The sequence below is a fragment of the Lytechinus variegatus genome, chromosome 4, assembly GCF_018143015.1.
Source record: "Lytechinus variegatus isolate NC3 chromosome 4, Lvar_3.0, whole genome shotgun sequence".
NCBI lineage: Eukaryota > Metazoa > Echinodermata > Echinoidea > Temnopleuroida > Toxopneustidae > Lytechinus > Lytechinus variegatus.
Window position 1 is genome coordinate 8,838,234 of NC_054743.1, and position 19,476 is coordinate 8,857,709.

General features: G+C 36.8%; 1 protein-coding gene across 2 annotated transcripts; it reads right to left on the reverse strand.

The window, feature by feature from the left end:
* Nucleotides 1-3,776: 3,776 nt before the first annotated feature.
* LOC121413307 lies at nucleotides 3,777-18,120 on the reverse strand. Of its 2 annotated transcripts, none has more exons than XM_041606085.1 (7): nucleotides 17,930-18,120; nucleotides 17,470-17,814; nucleotides 13,463-13,665; nucleotides 9,229-9,328; nucleotides 7,547-7,858; nucleotides 6,425-6,627; nucleotides 3,777-5,606 (listed from the first exon to the last, which is right to left on the reverse strand). In XM_041606085.1, exons 2-7 carry the CDS (start codon nucleotides 17,777-17,779, stop codon nucleotides 5,460-5,462), a joined length of 1,275 nt encoding a protein of 424 aa, XP_041462019.1. In that variant the 5' UTR covers nucleotides 17,780-17,814; nucleotides 17,930-18,120; the 3' UTR covers nucleotides 3,777-5,459. The 2 variants fall into 2 exon arrangements, with proteins under 2 accessions (XP_041462019.1, XP_041462020.1); XM_041606086.1 differs by having other exon boundaries at nucleotides 17,470-17,817; nucleotides 17,930-18,068.
* Between the last annotated feature and the right edge of the window lie 1,356 nt (nucleotides 18,121-19,476).

A 19,476-nucleotide genomic window follows, 5' to 3' on the forward strand; every position in this document is an offset into this window, starting at 1 on the left:
GCAAGCAAGCACCACACAGCCCCTAACATGACGTCTCACAGCCGGTGGAAAATCTTAATTCCTGGGATATCGACCCCGCTGCTGAATGGCCAGCAAAGACAGACAACTTAAGGTGACACCTGCATCAAGATGAGACCTACAGAGTGCTATCTAGGAAAAAAGAAGTATGAGGTTAGCATGCCATGGAAAAGAGTGGTGCAATGTCAAAAGGCCGATGGTCAACAGATCTCAAATTGGGGCCTCCTGACAGAACCTTAGCGCTTCTTTAGCTGAATTGGATATTAAAGTGGGAAAAGGAGAATGTTGAGCCAAGTTTCCACCAGGGCCTGCAAACGTCGGGACCCTGCTAGTAATTTTGCGCATATACATTCTGGCGATGAGGAATATTTACAAGTATGTTTCGACATCAAAGCATGGTCATATCCCCAAACAAACCTTAGATTTGGACTCTCCATCCCCTAAAATCAGTATATTTCATGTTTTGACAATTCTAGGTACCCTATACAGGAAATAAACATTATAATGCATGTTATGGCAGCCATCTTGGAAAATGGCCGCTACTTGTATATTTCGACATCGAAGCATGGTTATATCCCCAAATAAACCTTAGATTTGGACTCTCCATCCCCTAAAACCAGTATATTCCATGTTTTGAAAATTCTATAGGAACCCTTTACAAGAATAAACAATATAATTCATGTAATATGGCGGCCATCTTGGAAAATAGCCACTATTTGTATATATTTCGACATCGTAGCATGATTATATCCCCAAATAAACCTCAGATATGGACTCTCCATCCCCTTTAACCAGTATATTCCATGTTTTGAAAATTCTAGGTATCCTATACAGGAAATAGACAATATAATGCATGTTATATGGCGGCCATCTTGAAAAATGACCGCTATCTGTATATTTTGACATCAATGCATGTTTTTTCTTTCCTCAAAATAACTTCAGATTTGGATTCTCCGCCCCCTAAAACCTGTAACTCCCAAGTTTTTAAACATCTTATTATGCTAAAGTGAGTAAACAGAAAATCCAAGATGGCTGCCGGCGGCCATTTTGGATTGATCAATGCTGACAGAGCTCCAGCATGTAGATTCTTCAAATAGAAGGTCTCACCAGTCAAAATCAGTTTAAAAAAAAACTATGACATTCTAATGCAACCTTACCCCCCCCCCCCAATCAGGGTTTGGCTCCCGGACTATAATGTTTATCAACATATGGGCAGAATTCTGTGCAAAAATGAAATCGATTTGTTTATCTATGGATGAGTGAGCACGCATCAAAGTGGGAAAATTAGTATTTTCAATGTCACATACTCATTTTAAAGGGTAATAAGGTGAAAACTGGGGAATATTCAGTTTCAAATGTGACTTTAATTGCTGTTTTTTTATCATCCATCATTTCTATCAACACACACTTTCCGAACTTTTAACATTTCATGGTTGAGGGAGCACATTCGAAAACTTAGAATGAATACTCTTTATTTTGCATAAATGTATTCTCTTCCTAACAATTTCTTATGATCAGGTTTATTTATGGACAAATCAGTGGTAGACCCAGAATTTATATTTGGAGGAGGGGTCTGTAATCGGGAGAGCCACCAACATTTAAACTTCTAATATGACCTAACAAGGTGTAGAGGATACTACCAAAAATCCCTATAATGAGACGTCACAGAACGGAACGGTTTTCAAAATGTGGAGGGAGGGGCTGAGCCAAAAGTGGGGGGGCTGACAATACATATAATCACAATCGTATGGTCATTTTTACATTTTTGTACATGCTTCTGGAAAAAAAAGTGGGAGCCCCCCCCCCCCCCCAGCCCTGCTTCTTCGGCCCCTGCAATATTGTGCTCACTCAACCATGAACATACGATATCAAAATTGTGTGTGCAGTGGCTAAATGATGAATAGTAAAACAGCATTAACACCATAAAATTCACCTTACAACAACTTTTGCCCAACTTTGTATTTGCACAATCTGAAAAACGACTCTTGTGACTTTCAAAAATGGTCATTTTTAATTACTCATGCATGACTCAACCGATCAATCCCATTTTTACCCAGCAGTTGCTTAATGAATGTAGAAAACAACCTATATCAAATATCATATCTCAAAATGATTCCGTTCAAAAGTTACAGCAATTTGATTTAGTGGGACTTACTTTTTTGTTGTGTATTTCTTAGGATATGTATATCTGAATTTCACTTTTATATAATAGAATAAATTCTGTACACCACATAGGGCAATATATTTTCTCAAATTACTTTACGCAATTCAAGGTTTGGGGGATTTGTGCTTATTGAATAGGGAGGGTGCTGAGAACATCTGGAAACTGGGGTGCTGAAGTAAATTTGACAAGGTAAAAAAAAGGTTCAACCCCGGAGCCATTGACTTTTCCCGATAGTCTGTTGGTTTGTTACATGTGTGAAAATCTCTAAATCTCTCCTCAAACGTGGAGGGGGGGCACAATTGAGTATTCGATTGTATACTCTTTTCAATTAAGATTGTAAACGCGTCATTAAGTATTCATATCATTGAAGCTAGTTTCTATTTTTATATTATAGTCAATACTTTGACAGATCCTATAACAAAACATGTACACTGTAAAAAAAAATGAAGTGCTTATTTAGCAGTGCTTGTATAATGACTGCACTGTAAGTGCCAAATTAGCACTTCATGTTTTTGCAGTGTACAAATCAAATATTGAAAAAAACAAAAAAAAATACATACGAATTCAAAGAACATTAAAACACATTAGTATTAACCGCTATGTTATATTCTAGGGCCGGATAATTATTAATAATACTCGAAGGTTGTCTTTATAACTGAAAATAAATGATATCATCATATTTCAAAATATTCATAAACTTGCATTATCAACTTATCATAAATAAATAATCTTCACTAATGATACACAATATGTATAGTAATATAATAATAATGAAAGCGACTGAATCTTTTGTAAAAAAAGATCATAAAATGGTCAAATTGGCAGCCACTCTGTCTATGGAAATTATATATAGTCAAAACATGATAAATCAGCTTGGGGAACGGTCTGATCAGATTCAGCACATTTGAATTATGTGCAATAGACCGGTTCTCACCTTTTCCCCAAAATGCCTTAAGAAGTTTACACAGGTCTCTTTTTTCTAAAATAGGCCCAGTCTATGAGATCATTCAGAATCTCCATTCTCTTATACAGTGCGTCCCAGAATAAACGAAACCGAGATTTAGCGATCATTTATCATAACTTAATCATAAATAGAATAGACAAATGACCTACCAATTTAAAGCTTAGAATCTCCTCTTTCATCTGATATTACTTAGGTTACTTCTTATTCACGCATGAGTGAGCAAAAACAATATGAAGAAAGGATACCAAAAGGTCATTTGGCGGGGGGTATCAGGGTTTCAAAAAGAAAACCACATTTCTGACAAGTTCAATATCTGCTCTTTAATTTGGTACCTCAATTATAGAAAATGGTCAAGAAATAAAAAAGTTCTGGTCATTTGAAATAAGGCTTGTATTTCCATTAATTCATGAGATAAACGTGTTTTCACCGGTTTCTTACAGAAGCTTCCGCATGGTGAACAAAAGATTTAATGCATGGCTGATCGTCAACAAAACAGAGTGTCGAGTGAGTTTGAAAGCCAGCCTGGAGAACTTCTTCATTTCATGAAATTATTGAAATTCAAGCATTATTTCAAATGATGGATTAAAAATATATTTCAAAATATCGATTTTCCACCCATAAGACAATTTGAAATAAAATGTGATAAATCAAGGCAAAATTGTTTTTAAAAACATTGGAAAGTACTAGCTTGACAATATCATCAAACACACATTGACAATTTTTCGACGAGCTTAGCGCGCAAAATTCTGTTCTATAATTTGGCGCGTAGAAAATTGAAGAAATATGGAAGGACGCCTCTGATGGTAAGAATTTGTTGAATGGATTAAAGAGTTGTGTATAGATGAAATCAGGGGCAAGAGAATTCACCCCCTCCGCTTCGTCCCTCTCATTATCTTGCCCTCTCCCCTTTCTCTCGCACTATAACTAAATATCAATTCATCAACCTGTTTTCCTTGATATCATTTCTTTCGATGCTTACTTCATCGATCTCGCTCTCATCCCATTAAGAAAAACAAGAAGAAGAATGAAAACGAGCAGGAGGAAAATTAAAATGAGGAATACAAGAAAGAGATTTAAGATTACTTCAAGTACGGAGTATAAGATTTGCACAATCAAAAAACAAAACATACATTTCCATTCCTAACACCAATGCATTATTTTATTATTTCTAATTTTAACATAGAAACCTTCAACCAATTGTTCAAAGCATTATATTTTTCATTTACAGTGTATATGAAAAGAAATGTATCTGAGAATTTCAAATATCATTTTGAGATTATCCTTCTTTTCATACATGATATTTTAAAAAAAGAAAAGAAAAGAAAGAAAAAATGGGCATTACAATATCATTATTTTTCGGGTACTCGGGCTATAATCGTAAGTGATAATAAAATTATTGTTCAACGTGAATGTAATATTCACTCGCCTACATATCTAATAATATTTCAAACACCCCCATTTGCATAAATTGTAGTTCAAGGAGTTCAGTTACTTTGTTGGAGCTTAATTCATTTGCATTGAAAATGGAGTGTGTGCAATTAAGAAGATAAGACAGTCCAACTACAAGGAAAATGGGGGGGGGGGACCATACCACTCATCATTGGTAATGACTATGTATTATGAGAAATCGTACACACGTCACAGAACAGATCATGTTTCCTAAAAGGTGTTTTACACAATATAAGCCTTGATCGGACAGATTCTCTAAATGACGGCTTAATGGTATCATAACTACAAATTTTCATATGACATGTGAAACTAGAAACATCGTCACGTTTGAAAATCTTCTATAACTATGAATATTTCACAACATTAATACCCCGGGGTAATAAAGTATGAAGTTATATAAATTAAGATGAATGTGTAGAATTTTCGATAGAAGCATCGCCATCCTATTTGAGTATTTAAGTTAGGATATAAAGATGTACTTTTAGAGTCGAACACTCTAAAAACAAATCAGTAAAAAAGGACTAGTTGATATGATCAGCTGGGTGCAACTGTTACTCTAGTCGTATTTATCTATTTTTTAGTCGTGTTTTACTATTCAAGAACATAGTTATTTCTGAATATATATCAGAAGTGTGACTAGACATAATTATATAGTCACATATAGTATGGTAATGCCAAAATGATTATATTCATTGACTAATATAAGAACGATTTTAAAATAAGAGAGAAAAAATGGTTATCAATAACAAAGGCCATACACCAATTATCAAAAGTTAATAAAAAAAAACTTTATTAATCATCGTCATTTTGTCGTCATCTTGGTAAAACAGGCTCAGGTTCTGTGTCAATAGCGGTGGCTTCTTGCTAGTTGTAGTAACAGAAGGTTAGCTTGATGTTTTCACCGCTAGCAGTCACACCAAGATATGGATGTTCACCATACTGGCTATCAGTATTAGAGGAATCCTCGTTATCCCAGTAGAACCATTCTGAGATCACTGTCTTACCAGCCACCTGTGGGCAAGTATTAAAACGTAATGTCATAATCTCGTGATCAACGAAAAATAGAATATTCAATTCGTGGTCTGTTTTGTAATGTATACATCTAGCTCTAGAGTTTGACCTTAATGATGACCCCTTTCCAATTTTTTTTCTGTTTCTGTTTATGGTAACTCCCGTAGGAACTTGGCAGGACAGCATTTTGCTGGTAAACGCCAAGCTGGTATATAACCAATTACCTTGGAAACATTTTACGTCTAGGTTAATCAGTCATAGTAGCTGACATAATAGACGACAGATATCACTCTTGGGCCTTTTTAATCAAAGTCGAGACAATGGCAGAGTTGGGATTCGAACTCACAACCTTGCGATTATGAGTCCAATGCTCTAACCCCTGGACCACACGACCCCGATGATTAGTTGCACTATTTATCCCCAGAATAAAATAACACCTGCCAAATATTTGGCAAATAATAAACTAAATTAAGAAATGTGCGTCGATTCATTGGACCAATAACTTCTTCCGAAGATCAAGTCAAATAAGAGTATTATTCAGGATAGTCAAATCTTCAATAGCGTCGCGTCATCCGAGTCAAGACTAGAAAATAAAATATCTTCGGCAAGCAAGTTTTCAGATTTGTATGATGATCAATACGTTGATTTGTAATTTGAATAGGTCTGAAAAATTTAATATACTATCCTGATGAAATAGACGGATGTTTTTTTTTTTTTTTAATATAAATGTCGCATGAGTTACAATGGATAGGACATGGTGGGTTGATCTGAGTTTATTTTTTTTTTGGTAAATGGAGAAAGTTCTCAATAACACTTACCTGCTGACAAGTATCTCCCACTGCAAAGAGATAAAAGTTATCTGTGGTAGGGAGGGTGATGGCCTGTGAGACAACACCGTCATCTCGGCAACAGAACTTGTACTTTGTGTTATTGTCGTATTCCCCATCGGGCAAAGTGCCACTCTGAGTATTGCTATTGCTGCTATCTTCATCGTCCCAGTAAATGTAACCTTCCTGGAAACCTGTAGAAGAGGATGACAGGTATGATATAGAGATCGATGAAAGGCACTTACATCATAACAATTACTGTTACATGAGCACCATAATGATAAACTTTTGTTCCTGACAGACTGATATAAGCGTTATTTCTACGGAGGGGCAGTACATTTGCAAATTGACAAGGCCATGGGCTGAATTTTTTTAGGGGAACCAGAATTAATAACATTTTTGAAAGCATAAGCAAGAGAGAATGTCAAAAATTATCGTACAAATATGTTTCTAAAAATTATGGGAGCCGGGTGGGAGGTGACAACCTTCTAAACCGTCTGCTGCGTACGGTCACCCCAGGATCAAGTTCATCGATTGGGAATACGAGTCTATAATCATCAAATGAAATTATGGAAGCATAAGCAAGCAAGAATGTCAAAATTTATCGTAAAAATATGTTACAAATTTTTGGGGAGCCGGATGGGAGGTGGCTCCCTCTAAATCCTCTGCTGCGTATATACGGCGATGCAGTTTAGGTAGGTCAACTATAATTACAATCAAATTAGCATGATAACGAAGATGCGCTGTCAATCATACATTAAAGAGGAAAATGATGACAGAATTGAAGGAAGGAAGAAGCAATTATCTAGAGAACTTTAATATAATTTTGTAACAAGAAAATGAGCAGGGTGGTTATAAAAAGATTTATCAGGAAGTGGTTGCATGCGAGATGTATGTTCATCATTTTACTCGGCCTGTGATAGTAAATAACAACTGCAGAGAGAGATAATGGATTGAAAAGAAATCGATTTGAACATAATTCTAATTCATTTTCAATATGATATCTATTCTATCACCCCAGGATTAAGTTAATCGATTGGGAATACGGGTCTATAATCATCAGATTCAAAGATTCATTGACGGTTTACCTATTCATATTTCCCACATGATTACCTGATGGACACGCCAATTTCTTGTAGATGCAGTAGTCTCCTGCGGGCCAGTTAATGCTTCCGGAAGTAGAAGTCTTCATGCAGAATTCATGTTCCATGCTGCTGCTTTGTTGATAACCAGCCAAGTGAAGAGAATCGCTCCAGACGTTATTTGGATGTGTGTCTTCAGTATCATGCTTTCTACGTCCATCAAGCCAACCAGCTGGGCACCCAGTCAAAGGTTTAGGAAGACCGTATGTACCAGATGGCCAGGTCTGGGTACTTGCAGGTTGGTAGTAGCAGAAATTCAGCTTTATTCCCCCAAGTATAACACCTTTCAAATCAAAGAATAATTATGATAGTCTTAACTTTCTCTGAGAGCACCAATCTTTTATATGATGATATTTACCAATAACATTTTTTTAAATCGTTTTGGTATAATGGCTCTTTACATTTTGAAAAGGTGTTTTCAGGTGCAGGTACTCGTTGTAGTTATGTTCTTGGAAGACGCGTGATGATAAATAAGACTTATGTAGATGGTTATTTTTATTTTTGACCTTTCGGTCATGCTACATGTATATCTACTAGAAAGAACAGTGTCTCGCAGTGTGTGCCATTATATATTCAGAATATGAACAATGTGAATTCAATTCACATTACTAAATTTGAGCATTTCACCAGTGTGAATAATATGTTCATATGAACCACTGTGTGAATACAGTGTCACACTGTGTGATACTGTTTTCTTTCCAGCAGCGGATGCCCCCTGGTCAACAAACTTGATATAACTAAATTATATGAATATTACAAGAAAACGAATTTATCACATGAGTTAAGTTACAAACCTCTTTCATAAACCTATCCTCCAATTAGCCGCCTAAGAGTAATGCGGATAATTCAATAAAAATTGCATTCATAAACTCCGAAAATAATCCACACTATTTTTAGGATCGCCCGTCCTGAAAAAGGAGGATAATCGCCATGGCCCGCACACACCCCCTCCGATGCGGTTGCGTTGGAAAAGGGTGACTTTGTGACCGCTCCATGGCAATTATCCGCATTACTTTCGAAATACGTTCATAAAGCCAAAATCTGGTCCCGATGCTGCTATTATGCGGATAATTGCAGCATCAAAATAATGCGGATAACTCTGGTCCTCCTCCGATTTTACGACCAAATTATGCTGCTATTAGCCGCATAATTGGGTTTATGAAAGGGGTATTGAACGTAGAATAAACATCAACAGTTCTGCAACCACAAAATATAAGAGTGTGTACTGTACATATTCCCACCTTGCAGCGAATTCCAAACATAATATTTCGACGATTGATTACCATGATTATGACCGAGGTAGATAATTGAAGGACTCTACCAATTGAAAAAAGAATTTAGACTCTTATTGCATTTGGTATAATACGAAAAATTATTAAAATAATAAAAGATGAGCTTAATTATGCTGAATACCATTTTTATATATAAAAAAATCGGGTTGATCTTTTCCCCTCTCTAATCTTATAAACTTGAGCCCTCCATCTTTCACCAAAGTGAAAGAAGAAAAAATTGAAAAAAAGGTAAAAAAGCGTGACGAACATATACAATAATATTTTTTCTGCAATTTTGACCTTCTACAAAAAATATTCATCAGTTTAATGTAACTTTCCGAAAACAAAATACTTGGAAAAGAAATTCAGTTGTCAAACGCACCTGGATAGGGAGTGTTGGTACCAGAACTTTCATCGTCTGCATTACTAGAATCCTCATTATCCCAATAAAAATACTCCAGAGTAACATCCATACCATTAACCTGTATTTCAAAATCAAAATGAAGAAAAAAAAACAAATTTAGTTAAAAGGGGTTCGTGGTACAGCAATAAAACATGAAACAAACATAATAAATGTCTGATTCGTCGTGAAGACGGTATTAGGTATTCTATCAGGAGTAATGAGTTCTGGTATTTCGATGTGATCATGATGACCATATAACTTAGTACAGAGTTGGAGTAGTCTCCAGTCTTCGCTAAAACATGTCGAAAGCTCAGCAAAAACTGCATGCCAATAATGGAGATATGGCTCACGAAAGACACGGATGTTAAAATCATATCCCATAGAGAGTGCACGTAAAATTACCTCAAACATAACAAATCTCCATAAATTGCCAATGTGTGCAATGATGCCATCTAAAAAAAAAAGCATCATATCGAATGTAATGGGATAAAAAGACATCCTGTGCTCAACCAGACCTTTGAAATGCTTAAAATGACCTGAATAAAAACCATGACCTATCAACTTATGACCTTGATTTGATATGAAATTTTGTATTAATGATGTTAATATGATTATTTAAATTTCCTAATGATGTTAATGACCAACAATCAATAATGCACTTTTGCAAAATGGCGCCTAGATCACTCAGTGATAACTTGATCCTCTAAAACATCGTACGTCATAATAGGCTATAGATTGTATAATGGCATAAAAAATGAAGGCGATTAACACGTTCGATTTTGTCTTATCAATATTACAACCCTAACACCATCATAAACGTAACAAAGAAAGAAATTTGACAAAATCAAGCAGTGATATGTCGATTCCAACAGACAACCAAGTAAAAATTAAAGAATTCCATTTTTGAGAGGATACAAATTACTCATCAATGTGCAGCAAAATATAAAAGATAGAAGATAGTCTAATACAGATATACGATAGTTACAGAGATCATGTTCATATCGGGCTTTTTTTTAAATCTCCATTCCACAGACAGCAAAACCTCTGAAAGACCGCTGTAAGAAGATCATGAAACTTGCTTGCACTTTCAAGGTCCATCCAAGGGCGCCGGAAGCGGGGGGGCAGGGGGGGCACTTGCCCCCCCAAAGAAAATTTTTGGGGGGCAAAACGAGATTTTGCCCCCCCCCCCCCAATGTGCCCCCCTAAAAGTAGAAAAATGATATTATTTAAGGACAAAAGTAACGATGAAGGCACTTTTCTGCCTAAGAATTGTCATTTCTTTTGTCAAAAATGAAAAAATTTCGCCCCTGACGGGGCAATTACACAAGCCTTGCGTCTTTTGACGAACATGTCCCTCTGTGAAACATACCTTTGATAAGCCCCTTTCCATCTTATTACAGTGTGATAACGTTTAACCTTTTAAACCCCCATTCCACAGAGAACAAGACCGCTGGAAGACCTTTGAAAGACCATGAATTTTGGTTGATCTTTCAGAGGTCTCTCAAAGAACCTACAATGGTCTTTGAGGTCTTACACGAGTCCTGACCAATCTTTCAGTGGTCTTCATGGGCTCCAAAACTTTTTGAAACGGTTCAAAACAGTCTTACAACGGTCTTACAGGAAAATTGTCTTTCAGTGGTCTTTCAGCAGTCTTTCAGCGGTCTTTCGATGAACTTTCAAAGGTCTTCATAGTCTTTCATTGATCTTTCGGCAGTCTCTCAAGATTTTTGCGGAGATCACTGTAAGACTCATGAGAGATTATTGAAAGATCATTGAAAGACCATTGAAAGACCAGGCAAAGTCCATGGAAAGAATTCTGAAAGATCACTTTTTGCATAAAAGATATCTGAAAGACCATTGAAAGAATTCGAGAGGACTAGTCTAAGACCAGTACGACAAGAAATATCAATCAGTCTTTCAGAGTTCTTTGAGGGGTCTTTCTGAGCCATTCCACAGAGATGACAAATTTCATTGATCTTGAAAACCGCTGTAAGACCTCACCAATTTCAAGTCTGGTCTTTCAGTGGTCTCTCAATGGTCTCCGTTCTGTGGAATGGGGGCCTATTAGTGAATACATTTCAGACTAAAAAAATTGCATGCTGGCTGTGTCGGCTAACAAACGCGCGGTCGCCCAGAAACGCTCAGACCGGGGTGGTGTTTCATCAATATTTTCGTCCGACAAGTTGTAAGATCTGACAACTTTCCTGTATTCTGATTGGTTGAGAAGCATTGTTATCATAGTAACTGTCGGATAAAACAGGACTTGTCGGATAAAACGTCCTACAAGTCCTTTCATGAAACGCTCCCCGGACCCGATATCACCAACGCGCGTGAACGCTAGTTACTCGAGCAACATATGGAATCTGAAAATAGCTGTAAAATCGAAAAGTTTAAAGAGCTATAGAGGATATTGAGTAGTTGCTTATTGGATAAATGAGAAGATGCTAGCTTGAGTCGGCGAATGGAGTGCAGAGCAGAAGTACTCATCTATCAACTAATCAAGCCTCTTCTTCAACCTTTTCTGGTTTACTTTCTTTATCAGGACTACGCTCGTTTGAACAAAAAATTACTCGACTATCAACTGTCTACTTCCTCCTTTCTATTTCACTTCTTCCTCTATCCACTTTTTTTTCGAAAACTCCACATGGTGTACCGTCAACCACATCCGCTCTTGGAATGTAATTGTTTTCTTCTAAATAATGTTACATAATGTACATTATGAACTGCCGTAGTTTGTTAGTTCATGATTATTTACAAATGAATATTTCCTGGAATTAGATATTCATCATTTCCTAGTTATGGTCACATTTTCCCCAGAAAATATGTAAAGGAAAAAGAAGATTTTGAAGGGGTCATCCAAAAGTGCTTCCCAGCCATACAAAACATGCCAAAGGAAACACATAAATCGAGAAAAGTTTTAAATTGTTAGACAATAATTAAGCAGGTCATATTTCTTTTTCCTCTAGTTACAAATTATGAAACGTTTTGCCTATGCATGGATAATCAGGGACTCTCTCCAATGCTGAGGTCAGAAATGATTTAAATAGAATGGGGATTTAAGCGCTTATCGTCGTCTGCCACGTCAGAACAGTATGACATTTTGAATTTTAAAAGACATTCATTAGAATGTATTTTGTTTCTGTTGTTACGCTTCTTCTGCTTAATACACTCCTTGAAACTTATGATAATTGTGCTCTCTCGCGTCGTCCGTGTATGTGAATGTACATAAATAAATATTTCTGAAAGGATATTGTATGAAAAATGTAATTTCTGTTATTTTGAGTCAATATCAGCGTATTACGTAATTTACGTAATCAGACACGAAAACCACATTCCGAATTAAGCGATCGTTTTGCGCGTAGATTTCATAGGTTCTCATAAACACTGAGTATAGCCTTTCGTAGTGAATTCTATGTTTAATTTTCAAGAAATTTATTTTTGAATTCTCTTAGAAACGTAACTTTTAAACTCCATTTTTACACAAAGTCCTTACCGTGTGTGTGGGGGGGGGTCCCACGCCCTCTCCCGCTCGATCGCTTCGGTATCTCACGCTGTCAAAAATATTGTGCCCCCTTCGGGATTTTGCCCCCCCAAAACTGAAAGTGTTCCGGCGCGCCTGGGTCCATCAATGAACTTTCAAAGATCTCTGAGGTCTTTCATGATTCCTGATTGATCTTTCAGTTGTCTTCATGGTCTCCATGGTCTTCAAAACTTGTTGAAACGGGTCAAAACAGTCTTTCAGGAAAATTGTCTTTTGATTGGCTCTCAGCAGTCTCTTGATGAACTTTTAAAGTTCTTATTAGTCTTTCCATGATCTCTTGATAGTCTCTCAAGGTTTTTGCGGAAATCTCTGAAAGACTCATGAGAGATCATTAAAAGATCATTGAAAGACCCTCCCACCCCCACCCCCACCCAAAAAAAAGAAGAAAGTCCATGGAAAGAATTCTGAAGGATCGCTGAAGACCATTGAAAGATCACGAGAGGACGAGTCTAAGCCCAGTAAGCCAAGAAGTATCAATCAGTTTTTCTAAGTTATTTGAGTGGTCTTTCAGAGCCATTCCACAGAGATGACAATGAGACTGCTGTAACACATTGCCATTTTTGGTGGTCTTTCAAAGGTCCCTCAAAGGTATCCCTTTTTGAAATGGGGGCCTTATTCAATAGAGGGGGGTATGAATACTGCAGTAATTAGCCATTATAAATATGGACTCACCTGCTGACATGTAGCCTTTATGGCGAAAAGATAGAAATTGTTTCCCGTTGGAAGAGAGATGGCCTGCGAGGTATCACCGTCATTTCGGCAGCAGAACCTGTACTTTGTGTTATTGTCGTAAACGCCATCAGGTAGAGTGCCACTCCTACTATTCGCATTACTGCTGTCTTCATCATCCCAATAAACGAATTTTTCCTGGAATCCTATAAAAGTCGATTGGAATATGGGTTGACTGGTACGCTCTAAAAAAAAGGATCTCCGACCAAAAATAATGTGAAAATCAACCAAACGTATTATAAAATTATTTCTTTATTTTGTTGGCCTGCTCAATTCGCACTCATATTGAAAGAGATACATGTATAGTAGACTCTATACTCTCAGGTACCATGGTATTTGCGCAGACGACAATTAATCCGATGGAAAATGTGCGTATTAAGGACGTTCCACAGTTATGTTTGTGCGCATTATGATCTGCGCATATTTTAAAGTGCGCGCTGACGTCACAATGGATGAACAGGTGATTAATTAGCTGTGGGTGTGAGCTGATTTTTCTCATCATCTGCACTCTTACTGCAGACCCGATGCGTTATTTTATGAAGCCAAAAAACTTGAATTATTCCCTGGACCATTTAAAAAAAAAAACAGTTCAATTTCAAAATACTCTGCAGTGCAGCCAAATATCACGAATATGACAACGACTTTGAATAAATGGTAGAGTGGTTTTGATTTTGTTCTTTACATAGATACAACGCATTTGGCACATATTTGGTGTTTTAAAAAGCACATTTGCTCTAATAAAATGCTGATAGTTTGAAAACAAGCACATGAACCCCTATTTTTTAATTTGTGCTCCTCTTATGTATACCTTCCTCTACAACTTTGCAAATTTTGGTGAAAATGACATGGATTTTGAATAAAGTGCAGCTTTTATTGTCCTTTTGTAGTTTGTTATTGAAATTTCACATTTTTGAGATTGGGTTTTTGTTATCTTTTACGTCATTTTTAAGAACTGACAGTGCTGTTAGACTTAAAATTGCAAACAAAGAGCACTGTAAATAAATTCTCCATTCTAACGATGCACTTATTGACTCTCTGGCAAAATTTGGTGACTTTTTCATGTATTTTGACTGAGTAATAGAGGTTTGAATTCATTGTAGTGATCTTGCGAGGTCTAAAAATGCCAAATTATTTTGAATGCGCAATTCTTAAGAAGATCCATTTGAGTGAACTTTGAAGCTCTATAGCAAAAAATCAAGCACATGGACCTATGTTAATTTTTGCATATTTCGAATATTCAGGTTCTAAAGTATCTATGTGCAAAGTTTTGTGAAAATGACATGGATTTCACTTTAACTGCGGAACGTCCTTAAGCCAAACATAAATCCGAACCACCGAAACTAAATAAACCCCAATCCTTATCTTAACATTATTCTGAACCAAAAACCATATTAAAATCGTAACTCTATATGCCCCCTGGGGGTGTTTCAAAAAGATTTAAGTCTGACTTAAGTCGCACTTTAATGCCGACGCGTATATTATATGCAACGCGCGAGATACACATTAGTGCGCGTCCTCACGACACGATCTGACCACTGCGGTCAAGCCTTTCAAATCGTACGCAACTCGGTATTTAAGTGCGACTCTAAGTCATACTTAAATCTTTGTGAAACACCCCCCTGGGATATTAAGACCGAAGCAATTTTCGCAGGAGCAAATGTCGTGTCACCACCTCGGTTCAATTTCCTCGATTAAAACTGTTCAACTCTTGATGAGTCATGACGGCAGTGCACCACCCTTTTCTTGCTTGATAGATTTGTTGCTTTGAAATGTTTAATTTTGGCACCCCTCCCATAACGAACGCACGATTCAAGTCAATTTCAAGTATGTGTCTAGACAAGGAGGCTTTACATAAACGTCATTGATAGTACCCGAATTAATCTGAATTAGCGAAGTAGTAATGCCGATGATGTCAGAACACTTTTTTTCCAGATGAGTAAACTGTAATATAAAAAAGAATAAATGTAGTTGATTATCCGCAATAGCTGTTCCAGCATTAATAATTTCAGCTCCACGTCCTCTTCAATAGCACTATAAATGACGTGGCTTTCAATATCTAACCAGCGGTTACACTTCGTAATTCCGAAGGTTCGTAATTACGAAGGATCTTTATTACGAAGGTTCGTAATTCCGAAACACGTAAATTGCCTATTCCTCGATGTTCTTTAATCCGAAAACGTAAAAGGGTTCGTTAATCCGAACATTTGTGGCGTTTTTCCGAAGGTTAGTTATTCCGACGGTGCGATAATGCGAAAACAAAATACGGTTCGTTGTTCCGTAGATTCGTTTATCCGAAAATGAATTAAGGTTCGTTTTTCCGAAGATTCGTTAATCCGAAAACAAAATAAGGTTCGTTAATCATTTCGTTTTCGGACTAACGAACCTTCGGAATTACGAACCTCATTTCGTTTTCGGAAACGAACCTTCGGAAATACGAACCTTCAGAAATACGAACCTTCGGAATAACGAACCTTCGGGATAACGAACCTTCGGAATTACGAATGTATGCGCTAACCAGCAATCCTCTAAGAGCTGTTTTGAATTGCTACCTATTTACAGTGGTCCCAGAAAAAGGGAGTTGTTGATGATTTATCAATAGACAAATGACCTAATATCATAAGGCTTACAACTTCCCCTTTCTTTAGTTTGCTACAATAAATTTTAAAAAATTCTTCAGTCAAGCATAGTATGAGTGAATAAAACAATTTGAAGAAAGGATACGTTGACGGACGGTATCTGAATTTCAAATAACAAGTACAACATGTCCAACAATTTCAACATCTGCTTTTTCATTTAATAACTTCGATCACATGCAGAAAATGGTCTAGACATAAAAAAGTTTGTTTTTTAAATAATCCCTGAAACCTAATTTGATAGTATAAATACGTTGTACAGGTTTGTAGCTTTTTATAGCTACTGTAGAGAATCTGTGATCTGTTTAATGGAATTATGGAAATACATATTTCCATAATTATTATTATTTTTTTTACTTAACTTCTTGACAATCCTCTGAGATTGAGGTATCAAATTAAAGAACAGATCTTGATATGTTTAAACGAGTGTTTTTCATTTAGAAATCCATAATTCGCGCGCCAAGTGATTTTGTATCCTCTCTTCAAATAGCTTATACTCACTCATGTGTGGATGAGGAATTATCTTTTATAAGCTTGAAATGAAAAGTCATTTGTCTTTTTTTAAGATTGTGATAATTAATGATAAATCACCGATAATTCTCGGTTTCATGATTTTTTTTTTTTTGGGGGGGCGCACTGTATTCGCGTTTCATTCATTATATGTGTTATATTGTTTTTTGCTTACATCCGAAGGTTTCCATGGCGAAGAGTGTAGTCGGTTTCACGGTACATCAAATATCGTTCTTGAGCAATTGTTGGTCCTGAACAGGACCAACCAAACTCGACGTTCTTGTCTTCAGGAGAATGAGCAAAAGTTTGCAATTTGCCCACGAAAAATACATGGTGTACCGTGAAACCCACTACACAATGTTTCCTTGTCTTTAGCATATTTATACTGATTGCCATTTTTTTCACTCGATTTTCTATTGTGCCAGAATTATTTCATTGTTCATTAATTGTTTTTATCAGCGAATAAATTATACAATTAGTAGTTTTAAAACTAGTTACTGTTCCCTTTTAATAATTTAAAATATTTTAGTTTGATTCATATTATCATTATTTTAAGTAACAATTAATATTTGTTTATTTATGTTACTAAGTATTGTTATCTTTGATTTAGATTTTGACTTTATTTTCATGTATGACTTGATGATTTATGTTGTTCTTTATGTTTTCATCAGGTCATCGATGAAAAACAGTTTTATACTGATCTTTTGTACCTGATTAAATATGTTCTAATAAATAAATAAATATTTAAGACATACAGGCGTGAATTTGGCGCCGCGTTTTACTAGATACATGTGCTAAAAGTCCTACCTGATGGACAAGATCCATATTTATAGATGCAGTACTCTCCTGCTGGCCAACCAGAGCTACCAGAAGTAGAGGTCTTGATGCAGAATTCATGCTCCATGCTGCTGCTATATTGATAACCAGCCAGATTAAGAGGGTCACTCCAGTTGTTATTTGGACTTGTGTCCTCAGTATCATGCTTTCTACGCCCGTCAACCCAGCCAGATGGACACCCAGTCAAAGGTTTAGGAAGACCGTAGGTACCAGATGGCCAGGTCTGCGCGTAGGAATGGCACACCATCAACATCAGGAGGAAGAAGATACAAGCAGCCATGGTACAGAGTCTACCAGCTTCACTTCTGTGAAGATCTACTGTTTAAAAGATAAAAGAAAATGTATTCGGATTGAATAATAATTGAACAAATTATTTGAACAATAATGCTTCTGGTGAAAAAAAGCTTTAACTCGACAGCGAAGTAGTTACTTTGATATGTGAACACGGAGAAGGGCCACGAAGCTATTGAAGACCGTTTTCGCCAGAAAGTAAGATAAGTTGCAGGAAGACTCCCAGCGGTATGTTGATCTGCAAATAGTGTATAGAGAGTAGAAATGCTTCTATTTATATATTGTGAAAATAGGTTGATGACATTGATTTCTTACAGATCGGGCCCACATTTTTAACTGACCAATAGGGAAAGCAAACATACAACGTGTAACGCGTCATGAATAGCAGTAACCAATATTGAAGCGATCAGGAAAGCGAAAATGGGCGGGAAATGAAAGTATTGGTTCTGCCCCTCCAATCACGTGGTCCAATATCAATGACGTAAACCCCTGTTTCACTCAAAGGTTTAGTCATCCTTTGGTCAGGACCCTGGGAAAGATTTATTCTTACTGGGGGTGCTGGTGGAGGAGCCGTGATGTAGTGTCTAACTCTCGCCTTGTAAACAGAGGGTCGTGTGTTCGAATTCCACCACGGTCTATAGCGTCCTTTGGCAAGGCGTTAATCCACACATTGCCACTCTCGATCCAAGTGCTAAATAGGTACCCGGTAGGATGCGAAAATATGGTATGTTTAAATTTGCCAGCGCCATAGTGAGGCTGCGATGAATGCAAGGAATGCTTCCCAAGTAATGGAAATTGTGCACTTTTTGTGCGGGATTGAAATCTATCCAATGACGGGGGTAATACTGTAAAGCACTTTGAGCCATTAAGGGAAAAGCCCTATGTAAAAGCCAACTATTACTATTATTATTGGACAAACAAAAAAGTGTGGGGGTCGCTACAAAATGAACGTTATGTTGGTCCAGAGAAATTTGACAAGCAAAAAAAGCATTTTTTGTCATGTACCAGAATTCCAGGGGGTGCTGCGTATGGAGAATAATACACGCAGCGCCCCAAAGCAAAAATATTGTCGGGGCTTCAGCACCCCCGCTTCCCAAGGCAATGCCTTAAGTATTGCATTCGACTGGTGACAAAATGTGAGAAAGGCTGTTTTTTTGTTATTTATTCCGTAAAACACAACCCGCCCTTTATTCACTATTGACGTTCATTTTGGCAGAGATATTTTTAGCTAGGGATGTCTAAATAGATAAACAGTATCCCATCCCAGCACAAAAAGGGTAGTAGTAGGAGCAATGTAGTGGTAATAGTAGTACCGGTAGTCTTAGTCGTAGAAGTATAGAAGGAGGAGGAAAAATGTAGTAATAGTCGTAGTAGAAGTAGTAGTAGTAGAGTAGTAGTAGTAGTAGTAGTAGTAGTAGTAGTATAGCAGTAGTAGTATTAGTAGTAGTAGTAGTATAGTAGTAGTAGTAGTAGTAGTAGTAGCAGTAGTGGTAGTAGTAGTAGTAGTAGTAGTAGTAGTAGTATAGTAGTAGTAGTAGTAGTAGTAGTAGTAGTAGTAGTAGTAGTAGTAGTAGTAGTAGTAGTAGTAGTAGTAGTAGTAGTAGTATAGTAGCAGCAGCAGCAGCAGCAACAACAATAGTAGTAGTCGAATTCGTCGTAGTAGCAGTATTGTAAATATTTGCTATC

Bases quoted from the DNA above. Each gene is read 5' to 3' on its own strand.
- LOC121413307 (XM_041606085.1), bottom strand. From the start codon at position 17,779: ATGGCTGCTTGTATCTTCTTCCTCCTGATGTTGATGGTGTGCCATTCC. The intron at 9,329-13,462 runs GTGAGTCCATAT...TTTGAAATACAG, and splicing joins TAAAGGCTACATGTCAGCAG to GTTAATGGTATGGATGTTAC. The intron at 5,607-6,424 runs GTAAGTGTTATT...ACTTGCCCACAG, and splicing joins TGGGAGATACTTGTCAGCAG to GTGGCTGGTAAGACAGTGAT.